General features: G+C 39.2%; 1 protein-coding gene and 1 long non-coding RNA gene across 5 annotated transcripts in view; both read left to right on the top strand.

Moving 5' to 3' along the window:
* Window positions 1–2,777: 2,777 nt before the first annotated feature.
* The window catches only part of LOC103131243 (receptor-type tyrosine-protein phosphatase F-like), a 103,796-nt gene continuing 87,853 nt past the window's right edge, over window positions 2,778–18,720 (top strand). Inside the window, exons 1-5 of one of the 4 annotated variants that reach the window (XM_016666511.1) lie at window positions 2,778–4,214; window positions 5,684–5,794; window positions 12,835–12,846; window positions 14,137–14,406; window positions 17,833–18,414. In XM_016666511.1, the coding sequence (XP_016521997.1) occupies window positions 3,956–4,214; window positions 5,684–5,794; window positions 12,835–12,846; window positions 14,137–14,406; window positions 17,833–18,414 (1,234 nt within the window). In that variant the 5' untranslated portion in view covers window positions 2,778–3,955. The remainder of the gene's footprint in view (window positions 4,215–5,683; window positions 5,795–12,834; window positions 12,847–14,136; window positions 14,407–17,832; window positions 18,415–18,720) is intronic. The other 3 variants (XM_016666509.1, XM_016666508.1, XM_016666510.1) reach the window with 3 other exon arrangements.
* Window positions 8,279–9,951, top strand: LOC107834721 (uncharacterized). The gene is made up of 3 exons (XR_001660530.1): window positions 8,279–8,920; window positions 9,170–9,171; window positions 9,941–9,951. It is a non-coding gene; the product is annotated as an uncharacterized LOC107834721 (long non-coding RNA).

Genomic DNA, 18,720 nt, shown 5'->3' with positions numbered 1-18,720 from the left:
ACTTGTTTATCATAGATACAGTACTTGGCACTGTAGATATTAAAACAAGTCTTTCCTTAATTCACAAACATGAATAAAAAAATAAACTCTCAACAGCAAAAAATAAATAAAACGTCAACTGCATAGACTATACAAGTTCACAATTAGCAGAAATGGCTGAGCTCAAGCATTTCACTACTTCTCAGTGAAATGCAGTTAAAATGCATTTCACTGAGAATGGTAGAGGAATGTTATGATGACTTGCAGAAGCTGGAGTGTCAGAAAGGACAAGAGCTTCTTAAAAGACACCGAGGCCCAATTGCAATGCATTAAATTGCAAAGTCAAATTTCTTTTAAGTCACGTAAATTTATTTTACGTGACTTAAAAGCCTTCAGTTGTCATTTTATAACAACTGAAGGTAACTTGATTGTGATATAAAATTACATTATGTGCCTGAAATATACAGAGTACTGCCTCTTTAAATAAGTTAATCAACTTGACATATTACTTGTTTAGCTAACTAAACTGAGAACCTTTTCTAGAACAATTAGAATACAAGTAAGCCAATATTTACTTTAACTTACTTCCTGAAAAAGTTTTTTTCCCTTGGCAGAAGAAAATTTATGGTGAAAATGAATTCTGTAGGACCACCAATCACCACAAAAAAGTCAACCCCTCTGGGTTGACTTTTTGTTTAATGTTGAACAAAAAGTACGGGAAACAGCACTTTATGTTTATGGTCATAAAAACATATCTCCATTCCAGCTGTGGTGAATTAGTGAATTTCAGAAGCTCATCTCTGCTTAAATTTTTTAAAGACACTTAATAGAAGCAATAAAAAGGTATATTATTATTCATTTTAAATTGTATATTCTATACATTGAAAAAATGTCACTGATCCCTGCTCTACTATCTTCAACAATATTTTTAAATCATTTTCTATCTTTTTGATGTTCGGCTTTCACACAGTTCTGAGTCCTTGAGAGACTTTTGCTGAGTTTGATGATTTACTGAATTACAAGGCTTGACTCTCTGACAGCAGTGGCAGAGAGGAGAACCCTACAGAAATTCGAAGATATTATGGACACCAGCCACCCTCTGCACATTGTGATCAGCAGCCAGGGAAGCAGGTTCATTGGGAGACTGCTTTTTCCAAAATGCAGGACCAACAGACTAAGGAACTCCTTTGTGCCTCGTGCAATAAAACTCTTCAACTCCTCACTGGCTAACAGGAGTACAGAGGAACTATAGAATCAGGCTAAATGTTAAAAAAATGTTTAAGGATTTGATGTATTGGTGTAAATCCCAAAGGGATAAATAAAGTTTCCATCCATCCATCCAGATTAGACAATTGAATCAGTTGAATTTAATTGTTTCTAGGCATTAAGTTCCAGAAGCCAAAACCAACAGATGCTTGTCTGTCGAATCATCACTATATATATATATATATATATATATATATATATATATATATATATATATATATATTTTTTTTTTTTTTTTTTTTTTTTTTTTTTTGGCACAATAACTCCTGAATCAGATTTACTGGAGATGTGTCCAAGAAGAATACATAAATTAAGTCACATAATTAAGACCTCAAAATGCTAAAATTATCTTCCTGTGTAATGTAGAGAAACTGGTGAATGTAATTGCATCGTCTAAACTGAATGATTGTATTGACATCCTAGTTCAGTGTACAGTCAGCTCAGTTTACAGATGGTTTAAAAAAGGCTTTTATTTTTATTATGATTTTATTTTTGTCAATTTTAGACTTGTCTTGGTTTGTTGCGCTTTCAGTTCAAACTCCCAGACAGTTTTACTGTATTGCAAAAATGTTTATTAACCTTAATCTTGTTAATCTCGTGTTATATCCGTTAACTTCAAATAAAAATCAAGTCAAACTCATTTATAAACATTTATTGCAACAAATATAGACTCAGCGTGATAATTCAAAATAAAATAAAAAATCACAAACCCAAATGTGTCATGTCATATCTACTTTATGAAATAATCACACATAAGTAAAAACTGATCCCATGTCTGTTTGGTAGTTTTCAAAGCTTAAGATGATACCAAGCTTTCTATTTGTTTTATTTCTTGATAATTGGTTCTAAAGTTTAAAGAGTCTGTGACCATAAAACCAAGATATAATTTAAAAATGATAAACTACTGTGTTGTCACTCTCCATACATCTGGGTGAAATAAAATTTCTCAAACTGTGGTCCCCTGACCACTGGTAGTCAACAACCGTTTACTTGCCATGACTCGAGCTAACATTTACTGTTAACTTACCAAATGACTATGTTTAAAAATGATAATGGAAAATGGCTTAAGACTGCGTCTTAACCCTTGTGCGTGGGAGGACTGAGGCAAATGTAGGTCTATGGAAAATGATACAGGTTTTACGTGTGTGGGGTCGGTTGGACCTCATTTCAACATACAAGGGCTAAGCAAACTGTCTTAAATCCCAAGCTAAAGATGCCAGTGGAAAGAAAACATTGCCGAGACTTCTTATACACTTATACGACCGTGTCTACAGGAATATTGTTCAGTTTCTCAAGGTGACTTGTTGAACTTTTTTTTTAAACATACCACAGATTTAAGTATGCCTGGCCTGGGGCAGCAGCTGTGTACACCACTTTTATTTCAGGTTTTCATTTTAAAACCTGAAATAAAATAATTTGCTTTCTTCATGCTGAAAGAAATTTTTATTTTATTTTTTTTTTCAAAGCAACTCATGTATATTTTCATTTTATTATGCCTATAGATTACAAATAGTCCTAAATGTTATTTATTGTGTTATTAATGCATACGATAGTAGAAAATAACTTCTTTTTTGATTTCCATGTGGAAAGCCTATAATCTACTCAAGCACCTTGAGTTGTTTTGTCGTGGCACATTTATAAAACAGCACCACTCTTCTCATTAGGCTGAACAAAGAAGACAACAATAAGTGAGTTAAAAGACTAATAAATTAATTTCAGTTCATATATATTAAAATGTTGTGTTATTGTGGGGGTAATTTCAAGTTAGGTAGTCCAAGAACTTAAACCAATTGCTAAACCATTTGGGTTAAGTGGTCCTCAGCTTGAAAAAGTTTGGGAAAGCTTTTAATAAGAAATATTTCTCAGAGACTACTACAAATTCCTTGGCATTGCAAAGCGGTGAAGTGATCTTCTTTAGGAATTGTGAAGGTAACCCAAAACGTAAACAACAGATGTGGAAGAAGTTATGAATGATTTCAGATTTGAGTGATTTATCTGCAGTTTTAGAGGAAAAAGCTAGATCAATAGTGAGCCTTCCTATTCCTCATGTTTCCAGGTCTTGAGATCAGTTTTTCTTATAACTGTGTAATATTTCTATATTACGATCTTGTACAGCATAGAGGAATTATCAGTAAGCATCAAGCAATATCATCTCCCGCTCTAATGTGCATGTTGCCTAATATATGATTCTGTCTAAACTATTTTAATACTAATTATTTACCACTGGCAGCCAACACATATGATGTCACTTCATGTCACTTTGCAACATCATGGCGTCCCCAAAAGCTGGCCTTCATCAACCAGCATTGCATCATTTTAGGTCATTTAAATCATCCAGTCAGCGGGTCTCTCTGTTTTCAGTCACCACCATCCTTTCTGTAACACCACACTGTGATCCCTAACTACCCAAAACACTTCAGATTCCTAAGGTCCTGTTCGTAGGTACTGTTTTAGCTTAGTCCCTTCTCTCAGCCCCTTTCACCACCTCTCGGCATCGGTCTCAGCTCTCACTTTTGGGGAAAGACATCCCTAATATGCATTGGAAATGGTCATCCATGCTCACTGTATTTCACAACACAATGTCACATCATTTCAGACCCCGGAAGTGCCGGAGTCCGAGCTCCAAAGAAGCTCATGTCAATATTCATGTCAATAAACCCTTTTATTGTTTTATTGTTGTTTCTCTACGTCTGAGTCTCTCCAGATTGAAATGAAGTCTAGGTGTAAATTTAAACTGGAAGACTCTCCAGCCTCACCTGGATCAATCCAGTCACCGCCTCATCTGCTGTCAACCTATCGGCATCGGACCATGCCCTCTCTTTGCCAATCACGGATCGTGCTCCCGTTTATAAGGACCTTTAGCCGTGGCGGCACCCGCTCTCCAGCCATGCTCAACCGACCTCCACCCCATCTCCACCTCCACGGTCTTGGCTCTCCATGCCTCCAACCTTCTAGGACCTCCACCACCAGTGAGTGGGCCCAGGGGGAAGACATCCCTAATCTGCATTGGAAATGCTCATCCAAGCTTATTGCATTTCGCAACACCTTGTCTTCTGCCGGGATCCGAGCGCCAAAGAACTTTAATTCATTCATATCAATAAACAATTTTAATCGTCGTTTCTCTCTGTCTGAGTCTGTCCAGATTTAATTGTTTTATTACTGCCAGGATTGTGGCATTATCTAAAATTACATCAGTAAAACATAATATGATAAACAACAACTCAGGTAAAGTTAGCGTTCCTGTGTTTACTCTATAGATTCCAGTACAGAATGCACTAAACCCATCAACCCAGCAGGTTTAGAAATGGCGACCTTTATCAGTGAAAAATATAACAAAAGATGTACATTTTTGAAGTTATTATGAAGTTTTGGTGTATCACATAAAGCATTCTTATAGTTAAATTACAACATATTTAGGTCAACATGTTCAACTAATCCTGGAACGCTTTAAGACTGTGAGCTGTTGTCTTGTTAGCTTTTGTTACAGAATCATCTGTGAACCCTGAGCCCTTGTGGAATTTAACCATACCTAAGTACATAATGGAGGGATTTCCTCAAATAAGTGGAAAAAATATGTAACATATTAGACAATGTTTTCCTTGAGGGTAGAAGAAGACCCGACGTAAATAATTATTTTATTTTTGGTGTTACAGATGCCGCTCCCCACCAGCTCCTGTTCAATGCTAATAATAGTGTTCTAAAAACAATGGAAGCTATGCAACTCACCTTGAGAAACATAGTCTTTTAGATTTGAATTCCTCCTATCATATAAATTAGTCTCTCCAGATTTAATTGTTTTATTACTGGTGTTTTCTTGTCTGGTGTCTTTTATGGTGAATGTTGTCATCTCCAAAGCGTATTTTTGTTCTAATGGAGATGTTAATGAGTCATGTGCTTACTTACAACATAAAACATATTGTCCAAAACCAAAGTAAAACCATGTGTATAGCTAATAGATCCCGGTATAATAATCAACTCTAGGTTTTCCCTTGCAACCCTTGAAACAGGCTGAACAGGCAGGAGCCGGTGTTATGCTGGGTGTTAGTTTTTCAAAATAAAGTAAAATTTGCCATTTAAATTCATTTCAAATTCTGGTTACGGATAACATAAGTGCGCAAATATCGGGTATACTGTATATCATATGCTTTACATTGCGGTGGTGGTGTGCACCACACTTCAGCAGAGCACATGGCGTAATTAGATTGAATTGGATCTTATGGATCAGACCCGTTGTCACCTAAACCCGATCTGTAATTTTTGTCAATATCAGGAGGATACAGATATTAATATCGGTGCTGCTCTAAAATGTATAACAATTTATGCATAGTTTCAAAGTTTTGTCAGTGACACTTCAAACTTTAAAGTCTTTGTATTTATGTGCATGTATATCACTATGTAATGTAGATCTGAATTATAATATATTTACCTCTCTTCTCAGGAGCACTTCAGATTGAAAACAGTGATGAGTCTGACCAGGGCAAGTATGAATGTGTAGCTGTGAACAGCGCTGGTACTCGCTTTTCTAGTCCTGCTAACCTTTATGTTCGAGGTAAGATTTCAGGCTGAATTACCCATTCTCACTGCAATTCACATTATTAGTTCTGGTAGAGCAGAAGTAGTATCTGCTCTGGTTTCTCAACTCGGTGTTCAGTGGCAACAAGTTCGGGTACTCCACTTAATGTCATACAAATATGGGACAGAAACATAAATTATATTTGTATATACCTCTGTGTCTACTGATCAATAGATCAGTAGATTTATTGTACAGAAACTGCAAAGAACACATTAACTAAAATCCATGAGACAATTTTAACATGTCATGAAGCCATTTTTATTAACCATGCCTCATGTTGTTAACATGGACATGAAACATAACAAAAAAGTAAACATAAAAGTAAAAGATCCATTGTTGATGTTAGCATTATAAAGTAACTAGCAATTAAGTAAGTATTGGCAAAGCTCAATGTAATTTTTATACAAAAGAGGTGGCAGAGGGTTGTTGTCAGCAGCCGCTGAAAAAGTAATGTGTAATCCAACTTAGTTACTTTCAAGTGATCAGTAATTTAAGTTACTTTTTCAAAGTAACTATGCCACACTGGCTGCCTACATAAATAGCTGAGGTGTTGGGGGACCACAGTGCAGACAATTGGAATCAGCTGAAGTTCTTAAAAAAGTATAGACATAGGGTTAGCATAAGCAAGAAACTGAGCAAATCAGAACACAGAACTCAGGAATGAACAAAGAAAAGCCAGGAATTTAAATATCAGATAAAACAGGTGAGTGTCATGACTTAGTTTGTTTGTATTCCTTTGAATTCATGTAAAGCACTTTGTTGTGCTATATAATGTGCTATATAAATAAAATTACCTTACTTTACCTGTGACAAAACCTGATGAGCAAGAAGTAAAAAAAAACCTGACAGTTTATTCAAGTTTAAGTTTTTTCATAGTCTAACACCAAAATAAACTATTCAGGAAGGGGAATGGCAGAATAATTTATGAAAACAGACCTTCCAGAAAAAAACTAATAACGCAAAAACTATGCATCATAACAAAAAACACAAACTAAAACCCAAGAATCATGACACCTTAGCCCGGGGTGTCAAACTCCAGTCCTCAAGGGCCACTGTCCTGCAGTTTGTAGATGTGCCACAGGTACAAAACATTGAAATGAAATGGCTTAATTACCTCTGAAGGGGAGACTGATACCTGAAGAATCTGCCTCCCATTCTACTTTTTAGGAACCACAAAAATCTGCAGCCTGAGAGCAAAGCGCTCTGTTAGGAACATATTGGAACACATTGAGTTCATGATAGTGGGATGTAGACTTTTTTTTTACCTACCCCAGGAATTCACGACCGTTATTTTTGCTGTCTACATCCCGCCCAGTGCCAACATCAACCAAGCACTGAGTACTCTTTACCTTACCATCAGTGACAGACAATCCATATACCCAGAAGGGTGTTTTTATTGTTGCTGGAGATTTTAACCAGGCTAACATAAAGACCGTTCTTCCTATTTTCCATCAACCTGTGGATTTTCCAACCAGAGGGGAAAACTCACTGGATGTGGTCTACACCGATATCAATAAAGCTTTCACAGCAATCCCCCGGCCCCATCTCGGCTCTTTAGATCATCTTTCGGTTATGCTCATCCCAGCATACCAACCCCTGCTCACCAGACAAAAGCCAGTGGCAAAGAAGGTGAGAATGTGGCCTGAGGGAGCTATGTCTGCACTGCAAGACTGTTTTGAGTGCACAGACTGGGGCATGTTCAGAGAGGCCGCTACACACAACCAACACATGGACCTGGAGGAGTATGCAGCATCTATGTTAAACTACATCAAACGGTGTATGGAGAAGGTTACAGCAACAAAGTCAATAGTCACATGGGCCAACCAGAAACCTTGGATGATTATATACTAGACTGAAGGAGCGTAATACTGCTTTCAAATCTGGTGACATGGACGCACTTAGATCATCAAGGGCCAATCTAAACCATACCATCAAGGCAGGAAAAACATGCCTACAGTCAAAAGATCCAAGGTTTCTTTCATGATGCCCTGCCACAGACAACTGTGACGGGGCACCCAGTCTGTGACTGACTATAAAACCACATCTCCATCTTGACAGGATGACATTAGCTTCCAACAGCTTCTTTGGAAGATTTGAAGCCCTAAATAAAACCCCTGCAAAGAAAGCTACCCTTCTCCCTGATGAACAGGCCCCCAGGCTCGAAACATCTGCTGTGCAAAAATCCCTGGGAAAGGTGCAGAAAATTTCAGGTCCCGACAACATTCCAGCAATGCTGATCAGAGTGTGCAGACCAGCTAGCCCAGTGCTTCTCAATTTCAGTCCTCAGGCCCCCCTGCTCTGCATGTTTTAGATGTGCCTCTATTCCAGAACAGCTGATTCAAATGATTGCATGACCATCAAGTACTGCAGAAGCCTGTTAATCACTAAAATATTCAATCCAGATGTGTGGCAGAAGGGAAACACCTAAAACATGCAGGGCAGGGGGGGTGAGGACCGGAATTGAGAAACACTGAGCTAGCCCGTGTGCTCATGGACATCTTCAGTACGTCACTGTACCAAAACATTCATATTCATGTTCCCTTCATGTTTTAAGTCAGCTTAATAGCTGACTTAATAGCCAAGAAACCAATCATCACATGTCTTAATGACTTTCGACCACTTGCATTAACATCTATCATCATGAAGTGATTTGAGAGAGTGGTTAAGGATCACATAATCTCTATACTGCCTCCATCATTTGACCCATTCCAGTTTGCATACAAACCTAACCGCTCGACTGAAGATGCCATCTCCACTGCTCTTCATCTGAGCCTGGTACACCTGGAGAAAAGAAACACCCACATACAGATGCTGATTTTGGACCTCAGCTCAGCATTTAATACGTACATTCCTCAGGATCTGGTATGCAAACTGGTCTCCCTGGGCTTCAATGCTCCACTGTGCAACTGGCTGTTGGACTTCCTCACTGACAGAACTCAGTCTGTCCTCCAATGTAATTTCTTTAAACACTGGCTCCCCTCAGGGCTGTGTCCTGAGCCCCCTGCTGTTTACCCTGATGACCCACGACTGTCGTCCCAGGTTTAACACCAACCACATCATGAAATATGCAGACGACACAACAACTGTGGGATTAATTCAGGAGTATGGTGTATGGAGTGAACTGCAGAAAAGAGGTACAACATCTTGTGGACTGGTGCAGAATAAACAACTTTAACGTCGACAAGACAAAAGAGATCATTGTCGATTTCAGAAGGTCTCGACCCAACCACACACCTGTCCTCACTAACGACAAAGCAATGGAGATTGTCAGCAGCACTAAGTTCCTGGGGGTTCACATTACAGACAACCTCAGCTGGACAACTCACAGCCGTTTGAGAGCCTGCTGACCAGCAGTATCTCCAGCTGGTCTGGGAGCTGCTCAGGCCTCAGACTGGAAGTCTCTACTGAAGTGAAGACAGTGGAGAGGATCATTGGAACTCTACTCCTCAATATCCAGAACATTTAACACATGATCTGGATATTGGTCTGTTCATCTGGTTGGCATCTGGCAGGAGAATTTGCAGCATCCGCTGCAGAACAGCCAGACTCAGAAATAGTTGTCTCCCACTGGCCATCAGATTGTTCAACAATCCCATCACTAAACTGTTTGAGACTGCTTGAAAATACTAAGTTATATATATTCAGCAATACATAATTTGTATATTATGTAATTATAGGCACACTTGTGTTTTTTTGTGTGTGGCCAAGCGATGATATTTCATTGCCAATTTCACTTTCGCGTCTTTGTGCAATGGCAATAAAATAAGTCTAAGTCTTGATGTATGATGGAGCTTAATTATTAAACCAAATTAGTAACTATGAAATTATGATTGGAAACCACAATCCAAACTAAGTATAACTAATTTCTATGTATACTCATGTGTTTGTATACCTGATGTCATGATGTGAAGAAATCCAGACCTAAATGCAGCAGACAAAAGACAAAGTTCTGTAGATTACGTTTAAAAAAGAAAGAAGTCAACTTACAAAATGCAAAAATCCAGGGTACAAGAAAATCTAAAAACAAAGCTAAACTGTGGACATGAGGAGATCACTAGGAACAAGGCAGATATGAGGAGAGAGACGGGGGCAGTGATAAGATGAACCAGCAAGTAGTGATAGACAATGAAGTGCTTAAATACTGGGAGGTTGAGTGATTTAACAAAGTGATGGACTGAAGACAGATTTCTTTCTAGGACAAAGAAAAAGAAAGAAATTGAGGCTTGAACTGTCTGTCCTTTATTCCCCATACCCTTTTTATATTTTTTTTATTTTCAGCCATGTTCTAATATGACAGATACAAAAACAGCTCTACAGCAGTCTATTTCAAAACAAAGGATTGCAGAAAACTTGCTAAGTCCAGTGGTCGGGGCACCAAGGCGGTCCACCGACCAGGAAAAGTTAAAATATTACTGGGTAACTAAACATCACAAGTGATGTTTTGAAACCCACAACTGATCTCAAAAACAACAAATCAAAAATTACAATTAAAATGAATACCAATTATTTGCACTTCTGTTTAATCCAAATTAAGTCAGTGGCTCCTTAAACCCCCCAGGGCTTCGGGGGCCAATAAATGCTAATATTTTAACAAAGACCACAGATACATAAATGTAACATTTGTTTATTGAGATTATCAATGCTGCTAAATCTGATTTAATGGTTTCAGCATACATACATTAAAATTTTTAAATTGTTTAACATGTAAATTGTTTAATATGTAAAATCTTACATATAAATATATATTATTACTTATTGATTTTTAGGTTGGTTATTTAAACTACTCAACCTCTCCCAGATTAAATCTAACACAGAAGCTGTTAGAGGTGCTGATGTTTTTAGCAACAAAAAGGGGCCCCAAGTCAAATTTTGCTCCAGGCCTCATACAGCCTTGGTCTGGCCCTGCATGATGAGTTTAATCTGCTGCACTGCGCAGAGATGCGAAACAAATAGGAGATTTAGTTCAATGCTGCTAATGTGGCTTTAGTAGCTCTTCCATTTCTTTTCTATTGAGTTTTTAATAANCTTAATAGCCAAGAAACCAATCATCACATGTCTTAATGACTTTCGACCACTTGCATTAACATCTATCATCATGAAGTGATTTGAGAGAGTGGTTAAGGATCACATAATCTCTATACTGCCTCCATCATTTGACCCATTCCAGTTTGCATACAAACCTAACCGCTCGACTGAAGATGCCATCTCCACTGCTCTTCATCTGAGTCTGGTACACCTGGAGAAAAGAAACACCCACATACAGATGCTGATTTTGGACCTCAGCTCAGCATTTAATACGTACATTCCTCAGGATCTGGTATGCAAACTGGTCTCCCTGGGCTTCAATGCTCCACTGTGCAACTGGCTGTTGGACTTCCTCACTGACAGAACTCAGTCTGTCCATGTGGGTAATAACACCTCCAATGTAATTTCTTTAAACACTGGCTCCCCTCAGGGCTGTGTCCTGAGCCCCCTGCTGTTTACCCTGATGACCCACGACTGTCGTCCCAGGTTTAACACCAACCACATCATGAAATATGCAGACGACACAACAACTGTGGGATTAATTCATTATTTAAACTACTCAACCTCTCCCAGATTAAATCTAACACAGAAGCTGTTAGAGGTGCTGATGTTTTTAGCAACAAAAAGGGGCCCCAAATCAAATTTTGCTCCAGGCCTCATACAGCCTTGGTCTGGCCCTGCATGATGAGTTTAATCTGCTGCAGTGCGCAGAGATGCGAAACAAATAGGAGATTTAGTTCAATGCTGCTAATGTGGCTTTAGTAGCTCTTCCATTTCTTTTCTATTGAGTTTTTAATAAGAGTCACAGAAACTTGCTGGAGTTTATGGTACGACTTTCTCAAATCTCTGCGTGGCCACACACATCAACTCTGGCTAAGTGGACAAAGCATTTGATATGGTTTGATGTATCATGTAACCGGAAAAATAATACTAAAAATAATAATAAATTAATATAAAACCAGCGTGATGCGTGAATGCGAGGCAAGCGCGAAAGCTCCTCACCGGGTTGAACCTGCATGATAAGGTTAACGTTGGTTTGTTAACCAACCAGGAACACAGACATAAACTTTATCAGTGCAGACAGAGCCGGGCGCTGGGCAGCATGTTGAGATGTAAAAGCCGCATAAAATTCTTTGTTCACAAATATAGATCATTCTCACCACTCGCTCAACGCACCTCTGAAAGTGACTACAAATTATTCCTGCGGTTCATGTAGAGCTGCGCAACCAGAGCTAACGCGGTGGGGTTTAAACTCCCACCTTGATCAAAAACTCTGGAGAATCATAATTCCTCACAGGGGTTGATGTAAATATCCATACAGGTCAGCCTGTGTCCAATTTGAGTGAAAGGAGGCGCATGCGATCTGCAAAGAGGTAAACTTAATCCAGGTGCTGCAGCGCAGAGGCGCCAGCTGTATGATTGGTTCGGCTTTAAATGCGTAAACCATAAACCTATCTTCTATAAACATATCTTTTAGGAATAAATTTATTCTGCAAGTGAAACGCTCAGAGCAACAGAGACGCTTGCAATTCGGTTTAAAAAATAAAACATAAAAAATTGGCGATTTTTTATTTTTTTTTCCTAAAAACATAAATAAGCAAGGCTTAGCCTGGCGGTGGGGCTAGTAAAGCATGGCGGGGTGCCAGGCCTATAATACACTAGGGGAAACCCTGGATGACAGAACAAACTCAGAACTTTCTATCTTGCAACTTCTCAACTGAATGCTTCATATCAAGTTTCATCCTGGTGGTGTGTAATTTAATAACATTTAATAAATGTGGCTTATCATTGCATTTTCAGAAAGAAAATCTTATGTGCACATTCTGCTTGCTCTACTTTCGCAAACTTTTTCATTATACTTTGAAAAAGCATATTTTTGCCTCTTTACTGTGTTTTTCCTTGTCTTCCCCTTTTCTCTTTTCTATTCCAATTTTGCACAAACCCCATCATCACTGTACTCCTTCTTCTAAACTACTTTCCAAACTGCTCAGATCAGCGAGAAGGTTGGTTATTTTTCACTCCTTGCCCTCCTAAATTCAATCCCTGGCAGACTGGAGCCGTGCTGTGCCAGCATCTTGCTAGGCGCCCCAGGCCCGTCACAGCCACTTACACAGGACTTTAATCTACTCTATGCTCTTTTAATCTACCAAATGCCCACTTTCTTTGACCTGGTCCTAGGACCCGTTGTTGCCCCTTGTTACCTTGTAATGTTATGTGAAAAAGAATTATTTTTGTAGCTTTTCTATGCAATGTTTGTGAAATGAGCCTTTTTAAAAACTATTTCCATGTAAACCTATTCTCAACTGAATGCTTCATATCAAGTGTTGACGCATTAATTATTAATATGTCAACCACCTTGTGTTGCTCATTTTGTATAACAGTGCTTTGCGAATACAAAGCTCCCAGCAGCTGATTGAATGATTAAATAATTAATTGAAGAACTGACTTATAGGCACATAGTCTGTTTTAAAATGCTCAGTTCCATTAATTATATATTTTGTAAATGTTTTTAAGCTACCGATCCATTGTCAGTAAACAGATTCACAGGCTAGGAAATTGCTTTGATGTAGTGGTGCAAAAATAAATACACAATAAAATTTTTTAAATATGAATACGAAAAAAATATATACATGGAAATCTGAAAAACTCAAAGCGTGGGCAACAAAGCCACAACAAAGCAGTTTATGTTGCACTCATAGAAACTCCTGTTTCTACAACAGTGTTTCTATATTGAAGCATGTTGAAATGAAGTTTCTGAGATCTCGTCATCTAACATTTCAGATGTTGCCATTCTGTTTATAGTGTGTTTGTCTGAACATCCAGGCAACTGGAATATTAACGAGCAAATATGACATCATTTGTGATCATTTGTGCTACTGAGCGCAGCCTTTTCCATGAAGCTCCTCCTCGGCAATTCAGTTTCTACGCTGAGCTTCTACTTTAAGAAGCAGCCCTCTCCCCGACTTTGCCATTCAACTCTTACAAACTAGCCAGCAGCAATTAGCAAACATCTGGAGGAACTTTGTTTCTGCTGAGCCTGGCAGGCTGCTGGGGAAGACTTGGCAACTGTGCAGGTAGAAATAGTTGGCCATCAGGATTGAAGCTAAACTGCTTGTGAGGCAACATACAAGGAGTATGTCACCTCACTCACTTCATTCATGTTTATTAACCACAACCAGTTGTACTGTGCTCAGGTTGTGCACAGTACAACCTGAGCACCTACACTTAGCCATGTAGTTTCTCGCATGTCCCAGAATCATGTCTTCTCATTCCTTCTGTCGTTACCTCTACAGTCCGGCGTGTGCCACCCCGTTTCTCCATCCCACCCACTAATTGTGAGGTGATGCCTGCTGGCAGTGTCAACCTGACATGTGTGGCAGTGGGTTCTCCAATGCCTTTGGTCAAGTGGATGAGTGATGAAGTGGAGCTGACCCAGGAGGATGAGCTACCCATTGGCCGTAGTATCCTGCAGCTTACCAATATTAAGCAATCTGCTAACTATACCTGTGTTGCCATCTCAACTTTGGGTATGATTGAGACCACAGCTCAAGTCTTTGTCAAAGGTATGAAACTATGTAGTTGTGTTTACTACATAGTTTGTGATGTTTAATCCAAGACATCACATCCAAAGTTAGTCAACAAAAAAGCTAGTGCTGCAGTGCTATTTTTAACAATCCCTGTAAGTCAGGGGTCTGACCCCTCAAGATGATGTCAATACTGTCCTCAAAAGTAGGGGCCTCTTCAATATCAGACTAGCATTAAGAAGGAAAGATAAGATGAAGACTCTAACAACATTATGTTATAGGGTTTGGGCCACTTCCAGACGCTGGAAGTGCGACCCAGGGTCTGGGACTTTTGAGACTCCTCCTTTAAAGTCCTATGTGTATGTTATCGGCACTAGGTACTTTTAATGTATATAATTAAAACGTAGCAGCTACCTTACTTTTAGCACTTAGTTGACTTCACAATCCCTTAAAGTCAACTAGTTAAAATCTCATTGTGTTTAGTCACTATGAAGTGCAGTTTGGTATGAAATCCTGCAGAAAAGTGGTATCTATGATGTCAGGACCTCACCTGCTTTATATGCTATATATTTTATTCACATATATAACACATGTCAATATATTGTATTGACATGTGCTATATATGTGGTTATATGTGAATATACTATATTCACATATGTTATAGGGTTTCCCCCAGAAAACATTGAGGTGGTTTGTATTAAAAGATTTTAAGTTGACAGGAAATGTAAAAATATTACTGGGTAGCTATATGTTACGAGAAGACATCGCCAGTGAAACGCTGTTTAAACCCACAATTAAAAACAACTAATCAAAAATACAATTAAAATGAATATCAATTATTTGCACTTCTGTTTAATTCAAATTAAGTCAGTGGCTCAATAAGGCCCCCCAGCCCTTCAGGGCCCCATGAATGCTAATATTTTAACACAGACCATAGGTACATAAATGTAATATTTGTTTATTAGAATTATAAATGCTGCTGAATTTGATTTAATGGTTTCAGCATAATTAAATTAAACATTTTAAATTGTTTAACATTTAAATGTAAGATTTTAAGGAGCTGGAAAGTTTACTTTGTAAAAGTTCAAACAATAATCATAGTTAGATTGTTCTGTTATCATAGGGTTAGTGTTAGGGTTAGCTACAATCTGATGCTGTGAGTTTAATCTTTGAGTTTGAGCTCTATTTGTTCACAAATACAAATTAGTAAACTGCAATTATTGTCGTGAATTGAGTTTTTCTGTGTGTTTATTTCTGGGTTTTGTTTCCTGTGAGTCTCTGTGCTGTCCTGTCTTCCTCCTTGATTGTTCCCAGCTGTTCCTCTGATTACTCCCTGTATATTTAAGTCCACCTGTTGTCTTTGTCTCTTGTCGGGTCCTTGTCTAACGTTTGTCGTATTGTCTATTCTCGTCTGTATTATGTAAGTTGTCTTAGAACTATCAAGTCCTGAATCGGTGAGCTCACGTTTATTCAATACTGTTTCTGTTGCTACCTGTGCTGAGCCCTAGCCTTCCGCTGTGCTGTGCTGCCAGTCTCCCGAACTGTGTACAAGCTGATATTTATGATGAAATCTAAATTTATCTTCTACAACCTGGGTCTGCCTGTGTTCTCCTCACCATCATCCACCCACACTTCATGACAATTCTAATTTATTGCTTTTTATGTTGGCCAATTAAACTATTTCTGCTCTCCCAGATTTCACTAAATCTAACCCATAAGCTGTTAGTGGTGCTGATGTTTTTAGCTCGCACTGAAGCAGCAGTGAAGGAGACCTGCTGCTGCTGTGCAGAGCTGCTCAGGTGCGTGTTAGAATCATGACAGCAAACCAGCAAAAAACGCAAAGAACTTTGCGCAGTTTTTCCCTCAAACTAACCGACTGAGTTGAGTAATACTGTTGGATGCAGGTAATGTTAGCCAAAAGATTACTAGCAATACCAGTATAGCACCTTAAGCTTGTTAACAAGTAGCCAGTGGTCCCAAACCCCCGGGCTGTGAACCAGTACCGGTCCGTAGACCAATTGGTACCGGGTCGCACAAGAAATAATTATTTCCACAAGCAGCAACATGAGTAAGTGACAGATCAGGTGTCTTTGGAAAGTTTATTTGTGAAGAGGAAACGGCCCAGAGAAGAGACAGGAGAATTGATTTATTCTGGACCGGTAGGTGAGTCCCACTTTACAAGCCCACTCTGCATAATATGCGGCGACTGGCTCACTAATGAGGCAAGGAAGCTTCAAAACTGCTTCGCCACATACAGACCAAGCACCCTGAGCATAAGTAACACTTTGGGTGTCATTGTCTCTCATCACTCCCAGATGAGACCGTCTTGTACCAGAGAAACAAGCACAAGGCTCCCATTAGTTATCGTGAAATAATATTTTCTTGAAAGTAAAATGTTCGTTTTTGCTGCGCATCTCTATCTTACTTTGAAGGGACATGTAAATGACCAGTCAGGGAAACGAGAGGGGTAGAACTTAGGTATGGTTTACACGGCACAATTTTGAATTGCCAATTTTCCAAACCTCTGTGACACACGAGCCAATAAAAGTAAAACAGGTCCGATCGGTTCTTGTGTCCAACGACATGGCAGGAGTCACACACCACACATGAACCAATTCCACTCACGAACATCCCAATTAAAATAACGTTGTGTTTTACTAGTTACAAATACAAATGACCCCCCTAAAATAAGCCGATGCCCCCGTTAAACTCGACGCTGACGTGTTGAGATGTAAATAACTGTTTGTTCACAATTATGTGAACAAACAATTATGTTTGTGAATTATGTTTGTGAACAAACATAATTGTTCATAAAGATAAATCATTCTCACCACTCCCTCAACGCGCACCTCTGAAATTATTCCTGTGGTTCAGAGCTGCACAACCAGAGCTAATGCGGTCAGGGTTAAACTCCTACCTTGAAGGTTCTCCAAAGACCATAATTCCTCACAGAGGATTGATGTAAATATCCATACAGGTCACCATGTGTCCAGTTTGAGTGAAAGGAGGCGTGCGCGATCCGCGCTGAGGTAAACTTAAGAGATAAAGCAGAGGCAACGCGTAGAGGCACCAGCCTGTTCTGCTGGCTTTAAATGCATAAACTATAAACCTTTATTTTATCAATAAATGTGCTCTGCGATTGAAATTGTCAGAACAACAGAGACTTTAAGATAAAAAAAAAAAGAAATTTAAGTGATATATATGTATTTTTTCTTGTAATACGCTGGTGGAAACCCTGTATGTTATTCACATATATAGCATATATATGTTATGTGATGTTATTCACATCATTCACATCCTGTACAGCTCTTGCTTTGCAGACTGTATGGTTAAAAAGTTTAATTATTAGCATAATATTTAGTAATATAAGCTAAAAGACTTTCAGAACAATTAAGCAGTTAGGTTTATGTGAGAACAGAAATCATTTTTTGTCTTACTAAACCTCCTGTCTTCATTTTCTGACAGCTCTTCCGAAGATGCCTACCTTTCTGCAGGTGGTAGAGACCACAGCCACCAGTGTTACTCTAACATGGAAGTCTGGGAACGCTGAGCCTGTGTCCTACTATTTGGTTCAGTACCGTTCTAAAACTTCTGGCAATGGTTTTCAGGAGATAGATGGTGTAGCTTCATCTCGCTACAGCATTGGCGGTCTTAACCCCTTCTCTGACTACGAATTCCGTGTCCTGGCCTCTAATAGTGTTGGGCGAGGGCCTCCAAGCAGTATTGTGAAAATCCGTACAGGTGAGCAGGCACCATCATCACCACCTCTTCATGTACGGGCACGGTTATTGAGCTCCACCACCATACTGGTGGAGTGGGAACCTCCTGAGGAGCCAAATGGTCAACTGCAAGGTTATCGGATCTTCTACAGTTCTGAGCCCAGTAATCCACTCAGCACCTGGCAGATACACAACACCAATGACAGCAAGTTCACGTCCATCTCAGAACTCACGCCTAACATCACTTACAGCCTAAGGATGCTTGGCTTCACATCTATGGGAGATGGGCCACTGTCTGATGTTCTGCAGTTAAAAACCCAGCAAAGAGGTGAGAGTCCCCCCACAGTAAAGCCATACCTGTCAAGTTTCCTGTTTTGGCCGGGAAACTACCGGTTTTTTACTTCCCTTTCCCGCTGTACTCCTGTATTATTATTTTCCATAAATATCCTGGATTGTGTGCTGGATTGGGCCGCCTGCTCTTACATTAGTTGGTATACAATTCTCTTCCCTCGCTCTTATGTTAGTCCCCTTACTCTACGCTTCCGCCCCCTTCCCCTGCTCTTACATTTCATGTGTCTTGTCTTTCAGTCCCGTCTCCCCCCATGCATGTGCTTTCAATGCTGCAATACATGTG

This window comes from Poecilia formosa, unplaced genomic scaffold, assembly GCF_000485575.1.
Source record: "Poecilia formosa unplaced genomic scaffold, Poecilia_formosa-5.1.2 Scaffold732, whole genome shotgun sequence".
NCBI lineage: Eukaryota > Metazoa > Chordata > Actinopteri > Cyprinodontiformes > Poeciliidae > Poecilia > Poecilia formosa.
This window is presented reverse-complemented; position numbering and strand designations above follow the sequence as displayed.